Raw genomic sequence first — 21,386 nt, forward strand, 5'->3', positions numbered from 1 at the left:
TGCGTGTGTGTGTGTGTGTGTGTGTGTGCGTGTGTTTGTGTGTGTGTGTGTGAGAGAGATACACCCTAGGGGGCATCCACAGCGCTCTGTGTGTATGTGTGTATGTACCGTAAAAGTACGTTTTACATGAAAGAGTGTGAAAAAGTTTTAGTTTCTGCATATGTGTGTGTGTATTGGCACATGCAAGTGTGTCTGTCTGTGTGTGTGTGTGTGTGTGTGCATGTGTATACATTACTGTAAGTGTGTGAAAAAGCTCCAGTGCTTGCATGCGTCCAGTATGTGTGTGTGATTGGGTGTATATATGCACATGCATAAGTATGAGTGTGTGTGTGTGTGTGTGTGTGTACAGTACTCGGTCAGTGTGTGAGAAAGCTCCAATCCCTGCATGTGTTTAGAATATATGTGTGACTGTGTGTATACTATAGCCCCATGCACAAGTGTTGTGTTTGTGTGTGTGTGTGTGTGTGTGTGTGTGTGTGTGTGTGTGTGTGTGTGTGCACGCCCAAAGTATGTGTTTTGCTAGGCGGTAGGGGATCCATAAGAGGCTCTGGGCACGCTGCCCAAACGGAGGTCATTGAGGGAAAAGAGGGGGGTGGTGCTGGAGGTGGGGGGGCTCACGTGTGGTTATGAGTTTTGCGCATGCCTGCTGGTGTGATTTCTGTCTGCATGCGTGCCTGGATGCATATGGTCCAGTATGTGCGTGCCTCCACAATACCCCCAAATAGCAGCATGTGCGTGTGAGAAGTCGGTGAGGTTGCTGTGGAATGTGAAACCAGTGTGGTGAGTTGGCACGCCGGCCCAAGGACCTAAACACTGACTTCATTGTGGTTTAGCCTCTGCTTCATATTATGTCGGGGGATCCTGTTGGCGATTGTGGAAGAGAATTTGTGGTGACAGTGACTTTAGAGGTTAAAGAAGCGTGCGTGTTGCTGGAAAGTTGCTGGTTTGAATCCCAGACCGGCTGGGAAGATCCAGGCAGTGAAAGTGAAATAAAAAATGCTCTCCCCTTCAACTGCTATTGAGGCGCCCTTAAGCAAGCCAATAGAGGCTTTGCAGTTGCGTCACAAATCTCATAGCAACCACATCTGGCGCCATCATGGACGTCCATTTGAGAATTGGCTGTGCACAAATAATGGCTAAATATACAGTACTGTGTGAAAGTCTTAGGCACATGTAAAAAAAATCCATGAAGCGAAGATGCTTTCAAAAATAACGAAATGAAAAGTTTCTAAATATCAAAAAATGTACTATAAAGAGCAGTCTACTGACACTGAAAATAAATAAACATCCAAGACAAAATGTTTAAATAAATCTATTCTGCCTTAGACTTTTGCACAGTACTGTATATATAACAACCAGGCTAGAAAAAGAGAGCTTTACCTGAAAAAGATTGTTGTGGTTTGGGTGTAGATCAAGTCAGTACTAAGCGATAGTGAATAGTCTGATAAGGTGGATTTGTTTCCAAATTTAGGTTCCTGTGACACAGTAAACCGTCTTGACTTTAGCCCTAGTCTCTACTCAGTACGAGTTGTAACCTGAGAGCAATCAGCTCAAGTAACCTGGAAATAAAACAGGTTTAAGGCTTCGTTATCTAGCTAACTGTTGCCCAACAGCGGAGGCCCTTCATGGCCGGCGGCGGGTGTGTTACGTCACCTGAAAGCCCTCTATTCTTCAACCGGAGCTGCTCAGCTGCCAACAGCAGAAGACTGTGGATGTACTGGGCAGCTCCCAGGTGTGAATGTTGTGTAACAGTGTGAGTGAGAAGCAGAGCGTGTGTGCTCAGTGAACTTTCTCTGGGTAAATGTTTAAAAAAAAAAAAAAAAAAAAGTACCGTGCAGGTAATCCCCCACAGGTCCAGCTCAGTGAGTCTTGCTTAAAAGTAGATATCTGGGTCTTGAGTCACTGGCTCTGACAGGAACTCTAGAGTTGAGTCACGGACTATGGGTATGTTTCTGTTTCATGCTTCTCTCAGACCATCAGACCACTAAGGGTGGAAAAGTACTGCAAAATCTTGTTAAGCCTTAGCCACAATGAAGCCGTCCCACAAAAATGTAGAGGATCGCAGCGAAAAGCCCACATCATAATGCTTCTCAGAGGTTTCCCCACAGCACTCTTACCTAGATAAATCTAGGCATTGAAGCTTTTTCTACTGTTGCACTCCATTCTGAGTCGCTCTGGATAAGAGTGTGGGCTAAGATTTGAATGTAAAATGTAGACACTTAAGCTCGGACGGAAACTTGGCAGGGTTAGCCCACTAAATCAACTGCTAAGGCCAAGGGATGTATTCAGTTAAATGAAACATTCACTAGTTGCTGATGGAACACTGTACTTGAATTTCAATGAACAATTTGCATTTAAAGTAAAGATATTTGAGTCCATATGGGCCATACGATAAAAATGTCTGGTGTTTTCAAATGTCTAAATAGTGGAAGTTTGAATGTTGTGTAGTTACATTCGTCGTCACTCCTAATGATTTGCATTGCTATTATGGTTACCAAACCACAGGTGTGATTTAGGTAACCTAGGGCGAATGATCCAAAATAGTTTTAGGCAAATAAGCTATAGAAAGTACACATTTCATATGCAAAGGAATAGGCAGAAATTAAATGCTTGCAGTATCATTTCTGTACAACTGATTAATCGACAAAATGAGTCATGTTTGGATGAGTGATTATTAGAAGAATGATTATTTATCATACATCCTGACCCTCAATTTAAACTACCAAGAGGGAAAAAATGACAGATCAAGGAAAAAAATTTTTTTTTTTGAAAAAAAAAATGAGCTAGAGAGGAAGAGCAAAGGACCAAGTTACAGATGAGGAGACAGCGATCACACAGCGAATTCTGTGCATTTCTAGGCATTAATACATGGCACAAAATAGAGGATAGTCCCAAAATATGTGGCATTAGTTAAACAATATTTAACCTAAATTTACTTATGCTGATTTAACATTCAAAAGAAAAATTTCCTGCTCTAATTATTATTATGATTTTTTTTTAGATATTATAATTATGTTTTTACAGAATGCTGTCTTTTAGGATAGTTTATTAGAAGCCACATATCACTCATTTAAAAGCCAAAGTGATTTTTAGAACAGCAAACAACATGATAGCTGGTTGTCTGTCAAAGTGGGAGGCGGACACGTTTACCAGCAACAGAGAAAATTTACCTGCATTTGGCTGTTGGCAGGAGGTAATTTCCCACCCAGGTGCTTTGTGCTTTGCCATCACCTCACATCTAACTCTTCCTCTGCTATGCACTGATGTCAATGGCAGATTGGTGCAACATTATTTTACCTCTTCCTGGTGCAGGATTGGCCGCCGTGCCACTGTGGTTTGGTTGTCCAAGAGGCTTTTGACTGACAAGGTGGCAGACAACATCTGTTCTGACTGACAGATCAGACTTCTCTCACTCCACTGTGAGGGAGGGGAGGGACTTCCTCTAGCGGTTAGCACCCATAAGAGACTTGTGGATCCCTGTCAGGAGTCAGAGAGAGGGAGACAGAGAGAGAGAGAGAGAGAGAGAGAGAGAGAGAGAGAGAGAGAGGTGTACTTACCTATGAGCCTGCAGGAGTTTGCTTTACTTGGAAAGGCCAGCAAGACTATGGCAGCATCACATAGATTCATATGAAGTTTGAATAACTGTCCAGTCAAAAATATTTAGCTGTTGAAGACACCAATTTCTCTACAACAATTCCAATCTTTAAAGACCCCATGAAACGGCATCTTTACTTCCTTGATTTGATGCATTTGCTGTTGAAACAGGATGTTGGGGCGGGACACAATGCAGTGACGGATCAAAGTCTAAACCAATGGCATATCAGTCAGGGAGAGAAAGGCAGTTTTATTTGATGGGAGGGGCGGGATTGTTCAAATATCTGATGGTTTTAGTGGTTAGAAATTTATATTTACCTCTACTGGTGCAGCATGAGGTCACCATGAAAGATAAGGAAGTAAAAGTATTGGGAGTTCATTTCATGGGGACTTTAATTAAAATGACTAATTTTTCCACAGTCAAATATTGGATGTTCACTGAAACCTTGAAAAACACAATGAAAGCTACAGTACAAAGAAGAAGCTAATCAAAATACCTCAAGGGTCTTTGAGCAAAACTGTTGCAGAGATCAGAAAACAGCATGGGAGCTTGCGACATTTTAGAGGAGGCCGTTTTGTTTCTGGTTGTTAATAACCATCTATAATCACTTTTACCTGTTCTCTCCCCAGGAGGGCGGGAGTAACCAAAGCAGCCATGCTGTCGCTGGATGAGCCGCTGGACTTGAAGCTTCCCTCGGGGAGGACCAACGGGCCGCTGAGATTAGGGAAGAGGGTTTGTTCCGCCTCTATCTGCGCCCCGCTCAGCGCCACGCGGCCTCGCCTGCTCTGCACGACTTTCCCCTCACCGCCGTCTTCCCCAGGTGAGATTTGGCCTTTTTTGAATCCTTGTTTAACCAGGAGAGTTGACAAAGGACACATTCTTATTTAAAGCCACAAGGGAGCTATGCTAGATACACATACACACACACACACACACACTCCACTCTCTCTCTTACTTTCCATAGGGCATGCCCTCACTGACACCATGTTGTGGTCATTCAGCCATAATGCAATAGCGTAATAAGTGGACACTCTGTTCTCACTCTCCCAGTAACATAATAATGTAAAAGCCGCTGAATGGTAGCTCTCTTCTGCCCTAAAAGAGACACACTTTGTCCCCAAGGTTTCGTCAGCACGGCTCATAACAAGAGGAGCGTGACTCTGACACCAAGTGCATCCTCACTGACCTCAAAGACGGCCATAATGTGGCCACTGTGACAGTCCATATGAACGGACTGTAAGGGGGTTTGCGGCTGATTCAGTTCATGTGATCAATTTTGCGCAGAATATTCAGCGTCTGTGTATGGCTCTCATTGTCTACTAGGGCGGAAAGATTTTGACAAAAAGTCGAATTGCGATTATTTGACAGAATGTTGCGGTTGCGATTTAAACTGTGATGCATATAATCAAAACTTTTTCTTGTCATACATTTTTTAGAAACTTTAAAATTGTTTAAAGAAAAGTGAAAAATAGATGTCAGTGTGCAGGATTTACTGGTTTTTTTTTTGAGTATGATGAAAGGTTTTCACCAATATTGTACTTGATTTATGCACCAAAGATTACCCGGAGCTCTAAAACCCTCTCTCTTAAGCCTCTGTGATTTGGAAATTGCAGAAGTTCATTTTTTTTTTTTTAGATTAATTGTTCAGCTCTATTGTCTATTTTTTGTTATTTGTTGCTGCTTTGATCATTTACTGTTGCTGCTGTGCTCGCATTTGTAGCCTTTGTTGTGTCTGAACTGCGGCAGCAAGTGTGAGAATATCATCATCAATGTCTGGGAAATCGATTTTCCCTAGTGGCGTTACTACAGGACATTTAGGATACATTCCAGCCGGTTTAAGTGGCTCTGGAGTGCGAGTTAGATTGATCAGAACTTCAGCTGTATTGTACATGCCGACAGACATCAACTTTTTAATAAATTTGTTAACATCAGGGTTAATTTCTCTTTTTGCCCATGTACCAAAAGCCATCATTGTCTGTTTTTGTACGTTTTCTGGATGGAAATGTTTAATTTTATCTATCTCCTGTTTTGTCGGTCCTGCACTCCAACAGAATCGTGATAAATGTTCAGCATCTGTTTGCTCTGATGCTACATTCATTGCCATTTGTAATTTAGCTGGCCACCTTTTTACTTCTTTTTGAGTTAGTTTTGGATCGGTTGTGTTGGTTATTATGGCGGTGCGTGGATCCTGCTTGGAGGATGAAGTTGGTGGTTGATGTAATGAAGAATCTTTCCACCAACAGCCCCACACTTCGTCATAATAACTTTGTGTCTTTTTGTCAAAAGAAGCCTCATCCAACTTAGTTTTTACACCTGTCAGAATATTTTTGTCCCACGTTCCTGTTTTTGGAAACTTTCCCTCTGTCATTTCTTCCCATTCCTGTGGTACTATTAACGCAGTCCAGGCCCCATATTTGCTGTACATTACATCAGCAGGGGTTCCTGGAGGGGGATTTAAACTCCGTTCCTTTTCATTACTTTTATCACTTCCATCCTTTGACCTTTTCTTATCTTTCCTCTCCTTCACTTTCCTTTTTCCATCCTCCAACATTTTACTGTTATTAGTACCCATGTATGTCTATGTATGTCATCAGTACTCACGCAACCAAGGAAGCCTGCAGGGTCAAAGATGGACGTTTAGGACCGTAGCCGTAAGCCTAGGCGTACCCCCTGAGGACCGGATTCCCGTCTGCATCCTTGGCTTGTTTCCAAAGCGTCTTCAAACATGAGAAAAAGTAGTCCCCTATGCCGGATTATATCTTCATACAATATAATTTACACAATATTACGGATTCCCTTCCTGTATTGAAATCAAGAATTTTCACAGTTCTACAAGGAAAAATGAATGGTTAATTCGCCATATAGTCAGACCATAAGCATTAAAAACAGTTGTATCATTGTATTTCTACCCCCCAAAGAAAACACAGAATCAAGCGGCGTTACTTCTGATATTGAGCAGTCACTCTCACACTGGTGACGCATCTGGTCAGCCAGTATCTAATTAAGTGTGCCTTACCCTTGAGGATATTCAAAGATAATCACCACTTAAAAGACCTCCCGGAAACACCGGAGCTTAGAAACCCCCCTTATACTGAGCTTCAGTAGACAATAAGTTTCACTAGAACAGACCTCCCGGGAACACCGGAGCTTAGACACACCCTTATAATGAGTTTCAGTGACAAAATCTTTATATAGCATTATAATTTCTCTGAGAGTGACTCCCTCAATTTTTCCTCTGAAAAGGAAATCAATTTTGATGAGATCTTGGAGGATACTTAGAAGGAGATGTAAGACCACTAGAAGGACCTAGAGTCTTTCCAGTGGTCTTACCCCACCCTATAGGTGGCAGGCCCCATAGCCCATTGTCTATGTGTCAGTCATGTGGTTCTCTAGACATACACAAATTTATTCCCAGGCGAAACAGGTTACTAAATTAGGTACTGATCTGCAAAATGATACACCGAGCACAACGGGAAAAGGTAAAACTAAAACTAAACGGTGCGGCGATATGGGGTTTGATTTCCCTGCACCAACGTGCGAGCAGGCTAACATAGTATGGACAAGATAGAGTGTCCAACCTAAAGTTGAGTGTAATGACTGTACGTATGACGGACATCCCGAGCCGTTTTGATGTTAGTATTGTCCCCACTTCACACCCGTGGTGTATCCAATCTAAACTCATCGCTACAAACGATCCGGTGAAAACGCTGCTGGTAGGAGAACTATCTGAGGAGTCTTGTAATATCACTATGTCTCTACATGATTTCTACTCAGCCTCTGTTTTGCCTGGCCAGTGCCAACACTGAGATCCTAATGTTACACGCTCGCACGCACGTTGTGTTGTGCGCGCATATTACTCTCTTTGTCCTCTAGTGGCTCCAAAAGGTCTATATTGGCTATGTAATCACACTGTATATTCTGCTCTTGCCACTCCATGGGCAGGAAGATGCGCTCTAGTCTCTGTTGTAATGCCGTTCTGTCCATGGGATAATGATACCAATCCAGTTAGCGCTTCTCGTGTTAAACGTAGTGTTCTCACCTCACCTTCCGCGTTCCAACTGGTTCCTGTCAGTAACACTGATGTGTTAGGCACACTCAGAGCTGGAATAGGGTACTTAGTGTCATCTTACCACAATATGGCGTTTTGGCCGCATTGGATCAGATAAGATGAGACTCGTCCTATGCGGTTGTTGACTTTGCTAATATCACCTTCGATGCGCTCCGTAAACTTAACACCGAAGTCCAGGGCAATCGCATGATGACCCTTCAAAATAGAGCTGCACTGGACTACCTCATGGCTGCTCAAGGTGGTACTTGCACTATTATAGGCCCAGAATGCTGCACTGACATCCCCAACAAGAACGAGGCTGTGAGCAACGACTTAGAAAGGCTTAAGACCATTATTAAAGATCTGCAGGATCATAAGCCCCCACCATGGGATCCTCTGGCTTCCCTAGTTGGTTCTTTTGTGTCGACGATCATCACCTATGTAGTCTATGGTCTGGTTTTCCTACTGTGTATTATTGCATTTTTCTCATGTGTTAAGAGGATGTGCTCCACATGGGGTAGCTCTATTGGTAGCTCTGTTGGTACTGCTGTAACCACACCACACACCCACACTACCATGATGGTGTCTATTTTGACTCCTAATTCTGCAGCTGACCATCCTGATGTTATGTTTAATGCCCAAGACTACTATGACTATGACAATGTTGACTGTGATGATGATGATGATTACATCCAATGACGGTTTATGACAATGCTAGGGTCTGTGCTATGTTTCCAACTACTATGCATTCACTCTACTGAATATTGACACCTAAACTACTGCCTTTAAAGATGATGATTGATTGTGTTGAACTGAGCCTCATTTGGGATTTTTCCCTCTTACTGTCATCATGAGGGTTTTTATCCTGAATGTGGATTTATTAAGCTCAGATGCCCACTTGGTCTTTTACTCTTCCCTTGTCAAATGGGGGAGGAGATGTTTGGCCAGTGTGTACCTTTATGTCTGTTGACCTCCATTTTGTTCATGTATTTGTTTTAAATTTAATTTTAGTCGCTTGGCTGACATATGGAACTCATAAGACATGTTGGGTGGATTTAGTTGTAACCATATATCTTTTCATACCTTATTTACTTTTTTAATCATAATCAGTATATACTCATTCATTACTTAATTGATTATTGTATTGCTACTGCCTTGTGGCGTGATCAGTTACCCTCAGAAAATATTTTAAAGATTTCAAGTTCTCTGCATATTTCGAATGTGAGGGGGGGGGGGGGGGGGGGGTCTGTAGAGAAAATATGTCCTTATGTCCTCCTGATTATTATGTGTTCATCATGTGTTTCCATTTGAGGGTTTATGACTGTCATACATAGAAAAGATGCTATTGTTCCTTAGACCCACTTATACAACATCCGTACAAATACGACAGTGTTAGGATCATGACACGATGCTTTGTCTAGGGGGGGTAGGTTTGCAGGTGGCTGTCCTTGTCCTTGGAGATATAAGCCTGGTTAGTCTGACCGTCGTTAGAGAACTGCACCATTCCCTTTGCTATGATGTACTTCTCTCCATGCATGTATCATTAAAGAGAACACTGAATCAGAGGATGGCAAACTTGTCTTTATTACAAAATTATTCATCACCCTTTTTGTCATTTGCCCTTCTCCTGTGTGTTTATCAATACACAGGATATGATATGAAGGGGGACAGTTTTGATCTTTTCAGTTTCAATTTGTCACTTCCTGTGCACCAGGAAGATTTCCCACCAGTGACCATGCCCGAAATTAATTTGGGCAAATAAGTCAATTTACAGGGTCTCAAACAGAGGGGATGGGATGCTCTTTTCTGTTGCAGCCCCACCCCTTAAGCTGATAAGCTGATATGTTTTACATAAAAATCTTGCCTTGTGCAGCATTCATTTTGGTATTATGTCACTCATTAGAAGTCAGGGCTAAGCAAACAACCACAGTGGTTGTCAGGGAACAACCACTAAGATGTGTTACAACACAGGGTCGGGCTTCACAGGAGCATTGTTAGTGCCAATGGGATACCTTCATATTTTAAATGTTATTTGGTTATTTTTCTTCACCAGACACTTCTCACATTGCGGGTAGCAGTGTGAGTGTTGCTTGTGAGCTTGCTAGCATTGTTAGCATTCCTGATCAAAACCATAGGGCACAGGTAACTCACTGTTAGCTACGAGACTTGATTTCAGTGAAGAATGCTAACAATACTAACAAGCCATTTTATGGAAACTAAAATACACGTTTTCCCTCAGTGTGACAAGTGTCAGGTGAAGAAAAATAACCAGCTCAAAATGCCAACGTGTCCCAGTGAGATTCTCTTAGTTCCATTATAACTTAATGGACAGAAACAACCTGAGCTGCTTTCTGAGTGTGATTCCTGCTCCTCTTCCAGATTCCCAGTCTTCCTCCCACGATCGACCCGGGTCCTGCTTCACCCCTCCGGCCATGGACCTCAGCCTGTCCCCTTCGTCCCGCCACGCCTCCTCCCTCTCCCCTTCGCCTTCCTCTCCCTCCTCCCCCTCCCCGTCCCCCTCCTCCCCCCTGGAGTCCCCTCACAGCAGCGGCAGCCCCCTGCCCCATCTCTTCTCGCGGGTGAGTCCAGCCGTCTGGCTCTGCAGCCTGCACACTGAGGCTACTGTAACACTTGTTGTTTCAATGTGACTTTTATTATCCAGTCACACCAAGTCATATTAAATGATAACTCTGGACACACAATAATCTAATTTACCTCACATTGCTATCTGATCCGATTGCAATGGCTTCAGTTACACTTGTCACTTCAATGTGTATTTTGAGATCTGATTCTAAAAATTGGATTTTCTGAGATCACGTTGCTGTATGTCCACACCTGGGCCTGAAAATGGCTGGTATGCCTCTCCTGTTGCTGTATTTATTTAAGTCTGTGCCTGCATTACTTTTCCTCCTCTCTCTCTCTCTCTCTCTCCATCTCTTGCATTTCTTATATGCGCAATGTGGCTGGGTTGCACCCAGGCTATGCAGAGTTCTGATCACAATGTGAGCTTGACCACTTAAAGAGAGACAAATCTAATTTTGTGCATCCAGATCTGTCGCTTAATGTGTCCTGGCATGATCGGATGATAAAAGTTGCAGTGACACAACAAATGTAACCTTAGCTAATAATTCTTCATGTCAGATATGGAAATGGTCAGGCTCACACTGTGATCAAAATCTACATAATCTGGATGCAATGCAGCTACAATGTGCATACAAGCAATGTAAAGAGATGGAGAGAGGGGTGGGGTGGGGGGGGTGGGGGGGAGAAAAAGTAATGCAATTACACAGATTTAAATATATACAGCCACAGGAGATGCATAACAACCACTTTGAGGCCAAGAGAGAAATCTAAAACCAAACCAAATTATTAATGAATCTAAATTTTCTTTTTTGACAGCTCACTTTTTGGACCAACCCCCCCCCCCGTTTCTTTTTTGTCTTAAGAAACTGCTCATAAAGCTACAGTACAAGAATAATAAATAAACAAATGTGATACTCAAAGAATTCCTAATCCAAATGAATGACATGCAATGCAACCACATGTAGTTGAGCTCAATGGAGGTTTCTGATAATAGCTAATATGTCATGCTAGCTTACAGAGAATTAGGATAATAATATACAAACCCTGTGAACTGTTCCATAAAGGTTCACTCAAGGAAAAATGTGTGTGTATGTGTGTGTCTTCATGTTATCAGTCAATCTTGTGCATAGGCATGGCCACAGTCTTTCCAGAATAAGCCAGGGACCGATGGTCGCTGAATATGCTCCACTCATCTTCAACAGGACTGAATTGAATTGGGAGACTGGGAGTGAATCTAATTTGTTGGAGCGGTGTCTGCTCACAGCACACAGCCATCCAGTGATTCTGACTAAATCAAATTCTACCCATGCTTGAAGGCTAAAACATCAAACACAAGGCTTCTTTGTTGAGGTTGGAGCATAGTCTCCCCTCATGCCCGGGACTTATCTGTTACCTCAGAAAATACCGCTGTTGTAAATTGTCTTAAATGTATTTGCTTATCGTTTTTGAAGTAGACTGTTAGTCATATGTATTCTTCCTGTCCCCTAGATGTTGTGCCCACCAGGTTCCCCAAACACGTCTTTGATACAGCTGGTTACAGCATTTTTTCAATCATAAACCGCTCAGCTGGCCACTGGGACTTTCCCTTCAGGTTTCAACCCCTCTTTGAGAAACCAGGTCTTGATTTTGTCAACCCTCAATAACTACAGACTGATCTCTAAATCGTTTTTATCAAAAGTTGTTGAGAAAGTAGTATTTAGCCAACTTATATAGTTTTTAAACAGCAACAACATTTTTGAGAAATTTAAATCTGGTTTTAAAGCTATAGATCGCACAGAGACAATCCACCTTAAAGTAACAAACTTCTCTCAGTAGCAGAGGCAGGAGATTGCTCAATTTTAATCGTGTTGCTGCATTCAACATCATTGATCAACATTTTATTTGAACACCTTAAGTACTGTGTGGGTATCACCATGCTCTAGACAGGTTCATCTTCTACCTTTCTAATAGATCCTTCTCCCTCACCATTGGCAACTCATTCTCTTTTCCAGCTAACATCACATGTGGGGTGCCACAGGGCTCAATTCTTGGTCCTATTCTTTTTTCACTTTGCATGCTTGCCCCTCAGCCATATAATCCATAAACACCATTGTTTCTTTTCACTGCCATGCCAATGACACCCAGCAATATCTCCTATTAAAACCTGATGATCCAAGCAGCCTTGACACTCTCAACAACTGCTTCTGTCATATGAAGTGCTGGATGTGTCGGAACATTTTACAACTTAATGACATCAAGAAATAATTTGATTTGGTCCTGCCAAACTAGTTAGCCTGTCTGCCAGCATTAAATCAATGGCCAGAAACTTGGGGGTGGTTCAAGAAAGCAATATGACTTTGGAGAATCAAATTAAGAAGGTACTATAGTCTTTTATCTTTCAGTTGATGAATTTATCAAAAATTAAGGTGCTTTTATCCACAGCTTGGAGAATATATAGACAGACCTTTTTAACTCTTATGAAAGTGAGCCTGAAATCTTCTGGCAGGCTGTTTTGTTGTTTCCTCAAGACTCTAGACTCAAGACCAAAGCAGACCGTGGATTCAGCATTACAGCCCCTAGATTATGGAACAAAATGCCTAAGGAACTCTGGCTAGATAAATCAGTATCATCTTTTCAATCGCTGCTTCTTAAGACTCATATTTATAGTCTTGCTTTTATGTAACGACTTATCTTTTATTCAAGTTTATCTTTACTTCTTTTGATTCCATGTTTTTAGTGTTATTCCATGTTGTGCAGTTGCTTCTGTTTTCATGTCAAGCACTTTGTAAACCCCTTTTTTTAAAATATGTGCAATATAAATAAAGTGTATTGTTATTAGTATTGTAGAGAAATATAAGCCAGAAATATAATTCCCTTTCGGTTTAGGGAAATTGTTTGTTTCAAGTGGGTAACCCAGAGACATTGCACGTGTTTCTGTATCACTGAATGGGCAAAGCGTGACAATTACTTTGCCAGGGTTAGTGGATCCATTCCCTGTGTATCTCCATGGGTACAGCATGGCACTAACAGCAGCAGGATTAGCACTTCAATTTCCTCTGAGACCAGCCATGCTAGAAACGCTTCATGGTACTGGAAGGCACTTTGGATAAAGGCGTCCACCAAATGGCATCTGTTATGTGAGATGGGGAAAAGGAGGGATTATTTCTTTGATGAATTGCTAGTATCACCTTGCTTTTCATCACCTTGATGAAGATGTATTTCTCCCTCCGTCTTTCTGTGTTTAGATCCTCCTCCTTGATCGCTGTGACCTCATGACCTCTCTCTCCGTCTCTCCCTCTCATTCAGGAACCAGCTCATCTCAGATGTGTAGAAGGCGGAGCTTCACCGCAGGGCTACCAGTTTTATCTGCCAATCGGAAGCCCAGCGGGGGGGTACAGCTTTCCCTCCTCTGTGTTCATTGGTCAGAACAGAGAGAAGCGAGTTTCTCCGGAGCCCTCATTGGACGATCAGCTGGCCTGCCGTTGGATGAAGGTAAGATGACTGACAGTCAGACACAAGAGAGGTAGAGGCCAAACATCACTAAGCTCTACAGTAATATAAGGTAGTTTACTCCAAATAGTTTTGCTTGCATTATGAACAATTACAAGGATAAATAACTGAAACAAGTCAGTATATTAGTGATATGTGGCAAACCCTCAGTTTTTATAAAACAAAACCCACTGACATCTATTTGGTATGATCGGATCAAAGCAGAAAACAACAATCGAATCTTCAAGTCCACATTATGTATTGAGATAACTCACTGTGTTGAATCACAATGGGCAGATTACTTAAAAAATGTCTGAAATAATGCAATACCAGCAGTGCCAAACTGCTCAAATTGCACTTAAGTTGTGTAATATTATCGAGAATTAGTTTTGTCTACTCAATAAAGTCTGTATTTAATCTCTCTGTATATCTCTCTTTCCTTCTCTGTCTCTTGCTTTCTCTCTGTCTCTCTTTCTCTCTCTCTCTCTCTCTCTCTCTCTCTGCCCTCCAGTGCCACCTGCTGTTTGACTCGCTGCAGGACTTGGTGGATCACATCAATGACTATCATGTCAAGCCTGAAAAGGATTCTGGGTACTGCTGCCAGTGGGAGGGCTGTGCTCGAAATGGGAGGGGCTTCAATGCCAGGTAAGGGATGCTCAGATTCCTTCATCTTTACCTGAAATTTCATTATATTTCACTTAAGATGCCAGATATTTTTATATATTCTTATACAAGTATCCTACTGGTGTGAAGTAAGTTACTATGTTCATCTCTTTTGATATTTCTTTGCTTGAGTTCTACCTGCCTTTGAAAGAAACTACACTACCAGTCGAAAGTTTGGACACACCACATTTTTCTTTATTTTTACTATTTTCCACATTTTAGAATAATAGTAAATACATCAAAACTATGAAATAACACAAATGGGATTTTGCAGTGACCACAAAAGTGTTAAAAAAATCAAAACAGTGTGGGAGCTGAAAAACATGCGTTTCCTGTGTGTAAAGGAGAATGCCATTTTAAGTCACCTTTAAATACACCATTCCACTGCCCTCAGACAGTTTGGGCTGTTTTAGTGAAGCATCATTAGTCTCTGACATCCAGAAACAAGAATGAGAAGTTCGGTCCACCTCTTGACCACTGAGGTCAAACTGATGTACAGCTCCATAACGAATGAATAAGGAAAGATGGAAAAGTGTGATGGCAGCCAAAATGATTTTATGAGGATTGTGGTGTATTTTCTGGTTCAGGACTATCAGTACTTCTACAATAACAATCATTTTGATGTAAAAATGTACACAAACATTGCCACTGTCACTGCCAAAGTCAGTTTCCCTTTCATTATTTGTGTAATGTCCCCAGGATGTATAAGTTTCATTTTCATTTCCCAGGTTGGTAGCTTTGTTCTTATTAAGAAATAAAGATTGGGCTGTGGTTGTATGAATAACACTTAGGTTGTGCAACAGCAACAGCAGAATAAGATTCATTTCCTGGTTCACATTTTTGAAATCAGAGCCACAGTGCCCTGATATATAGAACAGAAGTAGAAGTAGAAGTAACATAATATTACTATACAATATACTGTATATAGTAATATATATAGTATAATGTTATGCTAGAAAGAGGAGTGCTAGGAGAGATTTGAGGCCTGGAGGTAGGGGGGTGTAGGACTGGACCAAGGCCTGGAGGTAGGGGGGTGTAGGCCTGGACCAAGGCCTGGAGGTAGGGGGGTGTTTTAATTGAATATCAACAGCTGTATCCCCAGAAAGGATACATTTCAAAATCTCAGAAGCACAATGTGTGTGTGTGCATGTGTGTGTGTGTGTGTGTGTTCTGTACATTTGTCTGTGTTTCTCAACAAATACCCTGTGTTGTTTCATGTGTTACAGGTATAAAATGCTGATTCACATCCGCACACACACCAACGAGAAGCCGCACCATTGTCCCACCTGTAACAAGAGCTTCTCACGCCTTGAGAACCTCAAGATACACACCCGCTCACACACAGGTTAGTGCACAATGCAAAAAGTGCAACACGATGAAGCTCTTTTCATGAAACAGGCCAACCATGTGAGATGCTTGGAATCTCTTGTTGTGTCCCCCAGTTAAAGGATAACACCGGTGTTTTTTTTTAAGTTTGCGCCAGTCACCTGACACCCACAGGAAGAAATGGCAATCTCCTCCAGGAAATAATCCCTTAAAAACATGTTGCCTTACAAACTTTATTGTCACATCCATGTCTTATTTTGGGGTGTCTTTGTTAGCCGGGACAGCAGTTAAGCTGTTTCAAGCTAGGTTTGACAATTTGGAATGATGAAAAATTATTAAATGTTAAAAAATCTATTTACGGGGTGCCCCGGTGGCTCACCGAGTAGAGCGCGTACCATAAGGCTCAGTCCTTCCCGCAGCGACCCGGGTTCGAATCCAGCCCGCGGCCATTTGCTGCATGTCCTCCCCTCTCTCTCCCATACCTTACTATCTCTCTGTCAATAAAGCATAAAATGCCAAAAATAAATCTTAAAAAAAAAAATCTATTTACATATGGCATATTGGAAAATGTAAACTAGAGGTAGACGGAAGCTAATGGGCTATAACTGTAAATGACGCCAGTATTGTCCTTTAAATCCACTTCAATCATCAAGGGGATAAGATGAAAGGGAGGAGACAGGTTAAAGGAGGATTTACTCGCTTGAGTCAATTCAAGCTGTAGAGTGAATTATGCAAAAGAGGTTTGTGGCCTTTTGTGTGTTTCTGAATGTTTGCACATAGCACCGGATGTAGATAACCAACTACGTGATCATTACCTGTACAAATATGTGTCTTCCAGGGTGGGGTAACTTCATAAGGATACAGGACCTCTTGTGAAATTGTGTATGTTGCCATCCTAACAGTGTTTCAGCCAATCATTCTTATCTTATTGATCAATGACGTGTTTCAGCCATGGTGACGTTCTCATATTTCCCATAAAACACAGCCAGCTGTGCTTTATTGGTTGCTATGTCAACTCTTCTGGTGACCAAGGAGTTGGTTAGCTTCCTGGTTTTCTGCTGTTTTTTTTTATTCTTATCTATGTATACTCGAAAACTTTCAAGTGGTATACATACATTAGTAAATGTGTATATAAGCCATAATAGAATGGTGTTTTGGGTATTTTTTCAATAATAGAGTATAAAGGGAGAGCTAAAAAAGGACAAGAACAAAGGACAGTCAGTTTGAATTTTCCTGTGACCATGTGATCAGAAATACTAGAGAAAGAGTAGAGCTGAATTAGAGCAAATTTTCTCCCACATTTCCTCCTCTCTTGCTCTCTCTCTGTCTCTCTCTGTCTCTCCCTCTTTCTCTCTCTCTCTCTCTTTCTCTCTCTCCCTCTCTCTTTCTCTCTCTCCCTCTCTCTCTCTCTCTCTCTCTCTCTCTCTCCATCTCTCTCTGTCTCTCTCTCTCCCTCTCTCTGTCTCTCTCTCTCTCTGTCTGTCTTATCATGGCTAAATTTGCTCCTGCATCTATTCAGAGCAGCTTGCTTTCGCTTTGTGTACAGTACTTGATATGTACATCAAGCAGTTTTATTCATTCTCCTCATCTCTGTCTGTTTCTGTCTCTCCCTCTCTCTCAACTCTTCCCCATCTTTTTCTCTCCCACCCATCCTCTTTCTCTCCCTCTGTCCCTCCATCTTCCATCTCTCTCTCTCTTTCTCCCTCCAGGAGAGAAACCCTACATCTGCCCTTACGAAGGCTGCAGCAAGCGTTACTCCAACTCCAGCGACCGCTTCAAGCACACACGCACTCACTACGTGGACAAGCCTTACTACTGCAAGATGGCCGGCTGCCTGAAGCGCTACACAGACCCCAGCTCTCTACGCAAGCACATCAAGGCCCACGGACACTTTGTGGCCCAGGAGCAAGGCACCCCGGGCAGGCCGGGGGCGGGGCTGGGCCTCCAGGGGCCCCAGGGGGCCACTGAACTGCCCTCCATAAGCGGGGCCCACATCATCATCCCCGGGGCTGCCGCGGCCCTGCTGGGGGGGCTGGGGGCCTCCCTGCCTCTCTCTGCCTTCTGCCACGCCAGAGCCCTGGGCCACCCCGGGGCCCCGCTGTTCTCACTGGGTGGAGGAGGAGGGGGAAGCGGTGCGGGGGCGCTGGGCCTGCCCGACTCCCCCCTGCTGCCGTTCGGACTCTCGGCCGCGTCCATGTTGGGGCTGGGAGCGCTGGGCCTGGGCCGGCTGGGAGGGAGGGAGGTGGAAGGCGAAGAGGAAGAGGAGGAAGGAGAGGGGGAGCGGGAGGGGGAGGTGCTGAACCTGTCTGCAGGGGTGGGGGCCAGACGAAGTGACCCGTACTCCTGGGTGGTGGTTCCCCACCCCGGGGCGCTGCTGCTCAAACCAGCTGTTGTCAGCTAGGATGTGCGCTCAGACGCCTCGAAAAGCATAGATCCAGGGAGTGTGTGTGTGTGTATGTGTGTGTGTGTGTGTGTGTGTGTGTGCATGCGCACATATGCATGTATGTGTGCACATGTGTGCATGCAAGTATGTGTCTGTATGTGTGTGTGTGTATGGTGTGTCCAGGTACAGGGGTTGGGGACAGAGAGGGATAGACCTAAGTGTGGGGTCAAAGGTCACTATTGCCTGCAGAGCCATGAAGAGCACTTCAATCATTCCAACCCAGAAAGGGATTGAATGTACAGTATACGCTGAGTGTACAAAACATTACGAACACCTTTGAGTGTTGAGTTGCACCAAGTCTTTGCACCATGCATGTTTAAACTGTCTCAAGGCTTAAAAATCTTTTTTTAACCTCTTTTGTGATCGAAAAGCATTTTACCGTGAGGAATCATAGTTTTCACCTGTATTGGATTCATCAAGTTCCACCATTTCATGGAAAGATCAGTGTTCCTACCATTTTGTACTGTCTGTCTATGTTAGACAACCCCCACTGACTGCTTACACAGGCCCTTATTGTTTAGTTTTAAATCCATATGGTGGAAAAGCAGGATAATAGGTAGCAATGGGAAATACAGTCCGTACACAATAATGTTAACTTTATATAGCTTGATGAAAGGCTTATTGCTTTAAAAAGCACTCGACGTGGACTTCATTTAGATAGCTTACATCCTTTATCCTGCAGGAAAAGTCAAGAGTTAGTGCAATTAAAAGGTTTCATTCCAAAATGAGATATTTGACAAATCAACACCTATTCCCACAAAATGATTGCTAACATGAAAGAAAGGCAAATTATAGGTTACTATTCAAGCTATGAGTCATCTTGAGAGATCTTCTTACAAATTATTACTTTTTGAGAAGATAATCATCTCTGTATTTGAAATTTGATGAACATGTTTTCTGAAATAGATCTATGGCATTTTGGAATCAGAGCCTTTCAATTTCTGGCACATAGTCTTTTCATTTAAAGGACACTTTGCCGTTAATCTGGTGTCAGCTAACACTCGCAGTAATTGCCATGTGCAAAAGCAACTGAAATGGACTCCCACCTGCTCGATTTCCAGGCCCACAGCAAACAAAATAATAAGCCTCAGAGGAAAACCCAATCTCCTGTGGCCTAATGCCATACATGATAATCTCCAACGTAGTTCATACAGTCACTTATTTACTGGTTGTAGATGACTCCCAGTGGCCATCAGCTGTTGTTCTGTTTGCTTTTGCACAGGGAAACGTTGGCTCATAATTTGCATGAGTTTCCTACAGCACCAATCTGGATATGTTATGCAAGTTTATATACTCCGCACAGACCGATCTGCTTGACCATGTGATTTTCAAGTCGCAAGAAACACAAACTGGCTGGTGAGGTAACTGAATGTAGGTTTGCAACGACATTTGAATTTAACTCCCTTGCTTGCAATTTATCCTAGCTAATTACTTGCTTTATTAATCACTCCAAGACAAAGATCTGAACAGGATCTGCCCTGCCTTATAAACCCAGAAACAGGACCAACTGAGAGCCAATTTCAAGTAGGAAGAATATAGACAAAGATGTGTAGTAGGCGGTAACGAGTATACATTTGCTGCAGATGAATGTTAAACATACTCCACCACACCTCATAAAGATGCACAAGAGAAAGCCAAGCAATGGTTTCAAAATCTTCTCAAATAAAGTGTCTTTAGGGTCAAAGGGGAAATGTTAGACAATGGCCAGATGTGGCCAGTATCCGAGTTGATTCATCATATATTCATGTTTGCACATTGAGGTATCCTATCCTAATCAGTATTTCAAAGGTGTCCAAGTGCCTTGTGTTACAACTGAAATATATAGATCATACGCATATGAAACAAAGTTACGCAAATGTAAGTGTATAAATGTACTTTTCGTTATGTTTTAGAGAATTGAATTTTAATAATTGACAACAGATGTGATTTGTACATCAAGGCCACTGCATCACTTTTCAAGGACGTCACTAAAGTTGATGACGATGACAATGACTCAATGTCAATAAACGAATGAATGAAAAAAAGTCTTATTCTTATCTCCTGTTGTGTTTCAACAGCAGTGTATTATCAGTATACCTATGTTGTGTGTGTGTGTGTGTGTGTGCGTGTGCCTAGCTTACTGTAGTTTTGCATTAGTTTTTAAATGAAGTTCAACTTTAGTTAAGTTTCAGCTAGGGCTGGGCGATATGGTTGAAATCAATATCACGATACTGATAAGGATTTTTTTTTATTTATCGTTATATATCACAATATGGCTCATGTATCCAAAATCACATGTTAAATAATCAAACTAATGTTCGTCCCATTGAACCGAATGGTAATATTAGGTGGGATGTCAAACAAAACTAAAGTTTTCAAATAAATAATGTCCCTAAAATGTTTCATACCTCATTTTGAGTTTTTATGTAAAATGTGCTTGTTATCATCAGTTTAGACAGCAGAATTGTGTGTCATGATATCCCAAAATGATTCCACTGGAAGACAACAAACAATAATACTGATTTATCGCCCTGCACTAGTTTCAACGAGTTTTCACATGGGGGTTACTGGTTTTAGATTAGTTTCTATTTTTCAAAAATGTTTTCTTTTTTGAGTGTCCCTTACACAAAGGGACACTCAAAAAAGAAAACATTTTTGAAAAATAGAAACTTGAGTCACTATTCATACAGATCCTGTTTAAAAAGGGAAGTGCAGGTTGAATTACCTAAATTTCATAGTACGTGTTTCATAGAAGGTGTTAGTGTGTGTGTGTGTGTGTGTGTGTGTGTGTGTGTGTGTGTGTGTGTGTGTGTGTGTGTGTGTGTGTGTTTGTAGGGTGTGGACAGGTGAGCTCTAAAGGTCCAAAGTAGACAAAGCTGTCTCCTGACAGTCTTGATGACAGTCATATGGTTAAACGTCACCCTGTGCCCCTCCTCTCTCGCTCAGCAAGGAAAAACGTCTTTGTTTGTTTTGAGGACAGTGGCCACAAGCCCAGAAGACTATACTTTTATGTCAAGGTTGTAGTCGATTCTTAATACTCTAATACTCTAATCACTCTAATAATTAAATCTCAAGCTCTTAGGAGACAATTTCCAACCAGTTTCCCACTAGGCCTTTTTATTACAAAGCTATAGGCTAAACGCTCTTTTAGTGTCTTTTACATTTTATGACACAATAGCATGGGCAAAGCTCCCCCCCCCCCCCTCCTCTCTCTCTCTCTCTCTCTCTCTCTCTCTCTCTCTCTCTCTCTCTCTCTCTCTCTCTCTGTGTCACCTGTGGAG

General features: G+C 42.2%; 1 protein-coding gene across 1 annotated transcript in view; it reads left to right on the top strand.

Moving 5' to 3' along the window:
• glis2a (GLIS family zinc finger 2a) overlaps window positions 1-20,144 on the top strand; it is a 31,846-nt gene extending 11,702 nt beyond the window's left edge. The window contains exons 2-7 of the mRNA XM_071896266.2: window positions 4,225-4,415; window positions 10,023-10,222; window positions 13,512-13,697; window positions 14,206-14,339; window positions 15,584-15,702; window positions 17,393-20,144. Of these exons, the coding sequence (XP_071752367.2) occupies window positions 4,250-4,415; window positions 10,023-10,222; window positions 13,512-13,697; window positions 14,206-14,339; window positions 15,584-15,702; window positions 17,393-18,084 (1,497 nt within the window). The 5' untranslated portion in view covers window positions 4,225-4,249 and the 3' untranslated portion in view covers window positions 18,085-20,144. The remainder of the gene's footprint in view (window positions 1-4,224; window positions 4,416-10,022; window positions 10,223-13,511; window positions 13,698-14,205; window positions 14,340-15,583; window positions 15,703-17,392) is intronic.
• Window positions 20,145-21,386: the final 1,242 nt, after the last annotated feature.

This window comes from Centroberyx gerrardi, chromosome 3 (genome assembly GCF_048128805.1).
Source record: "Centroberyx gerrardi isolate f3 chromosome 3, fCenGer3.hap1.cur.20231027, whole genome shotgun sequence".
In the NCBI taxonomy this organism is placed as follows: domain Eukaryota; kingdom Metazoa; phylum Chordata; class Actinopteri; order Beryciformes; family Berycidae; genus Centroberyx; species Centroberyx gerrardi.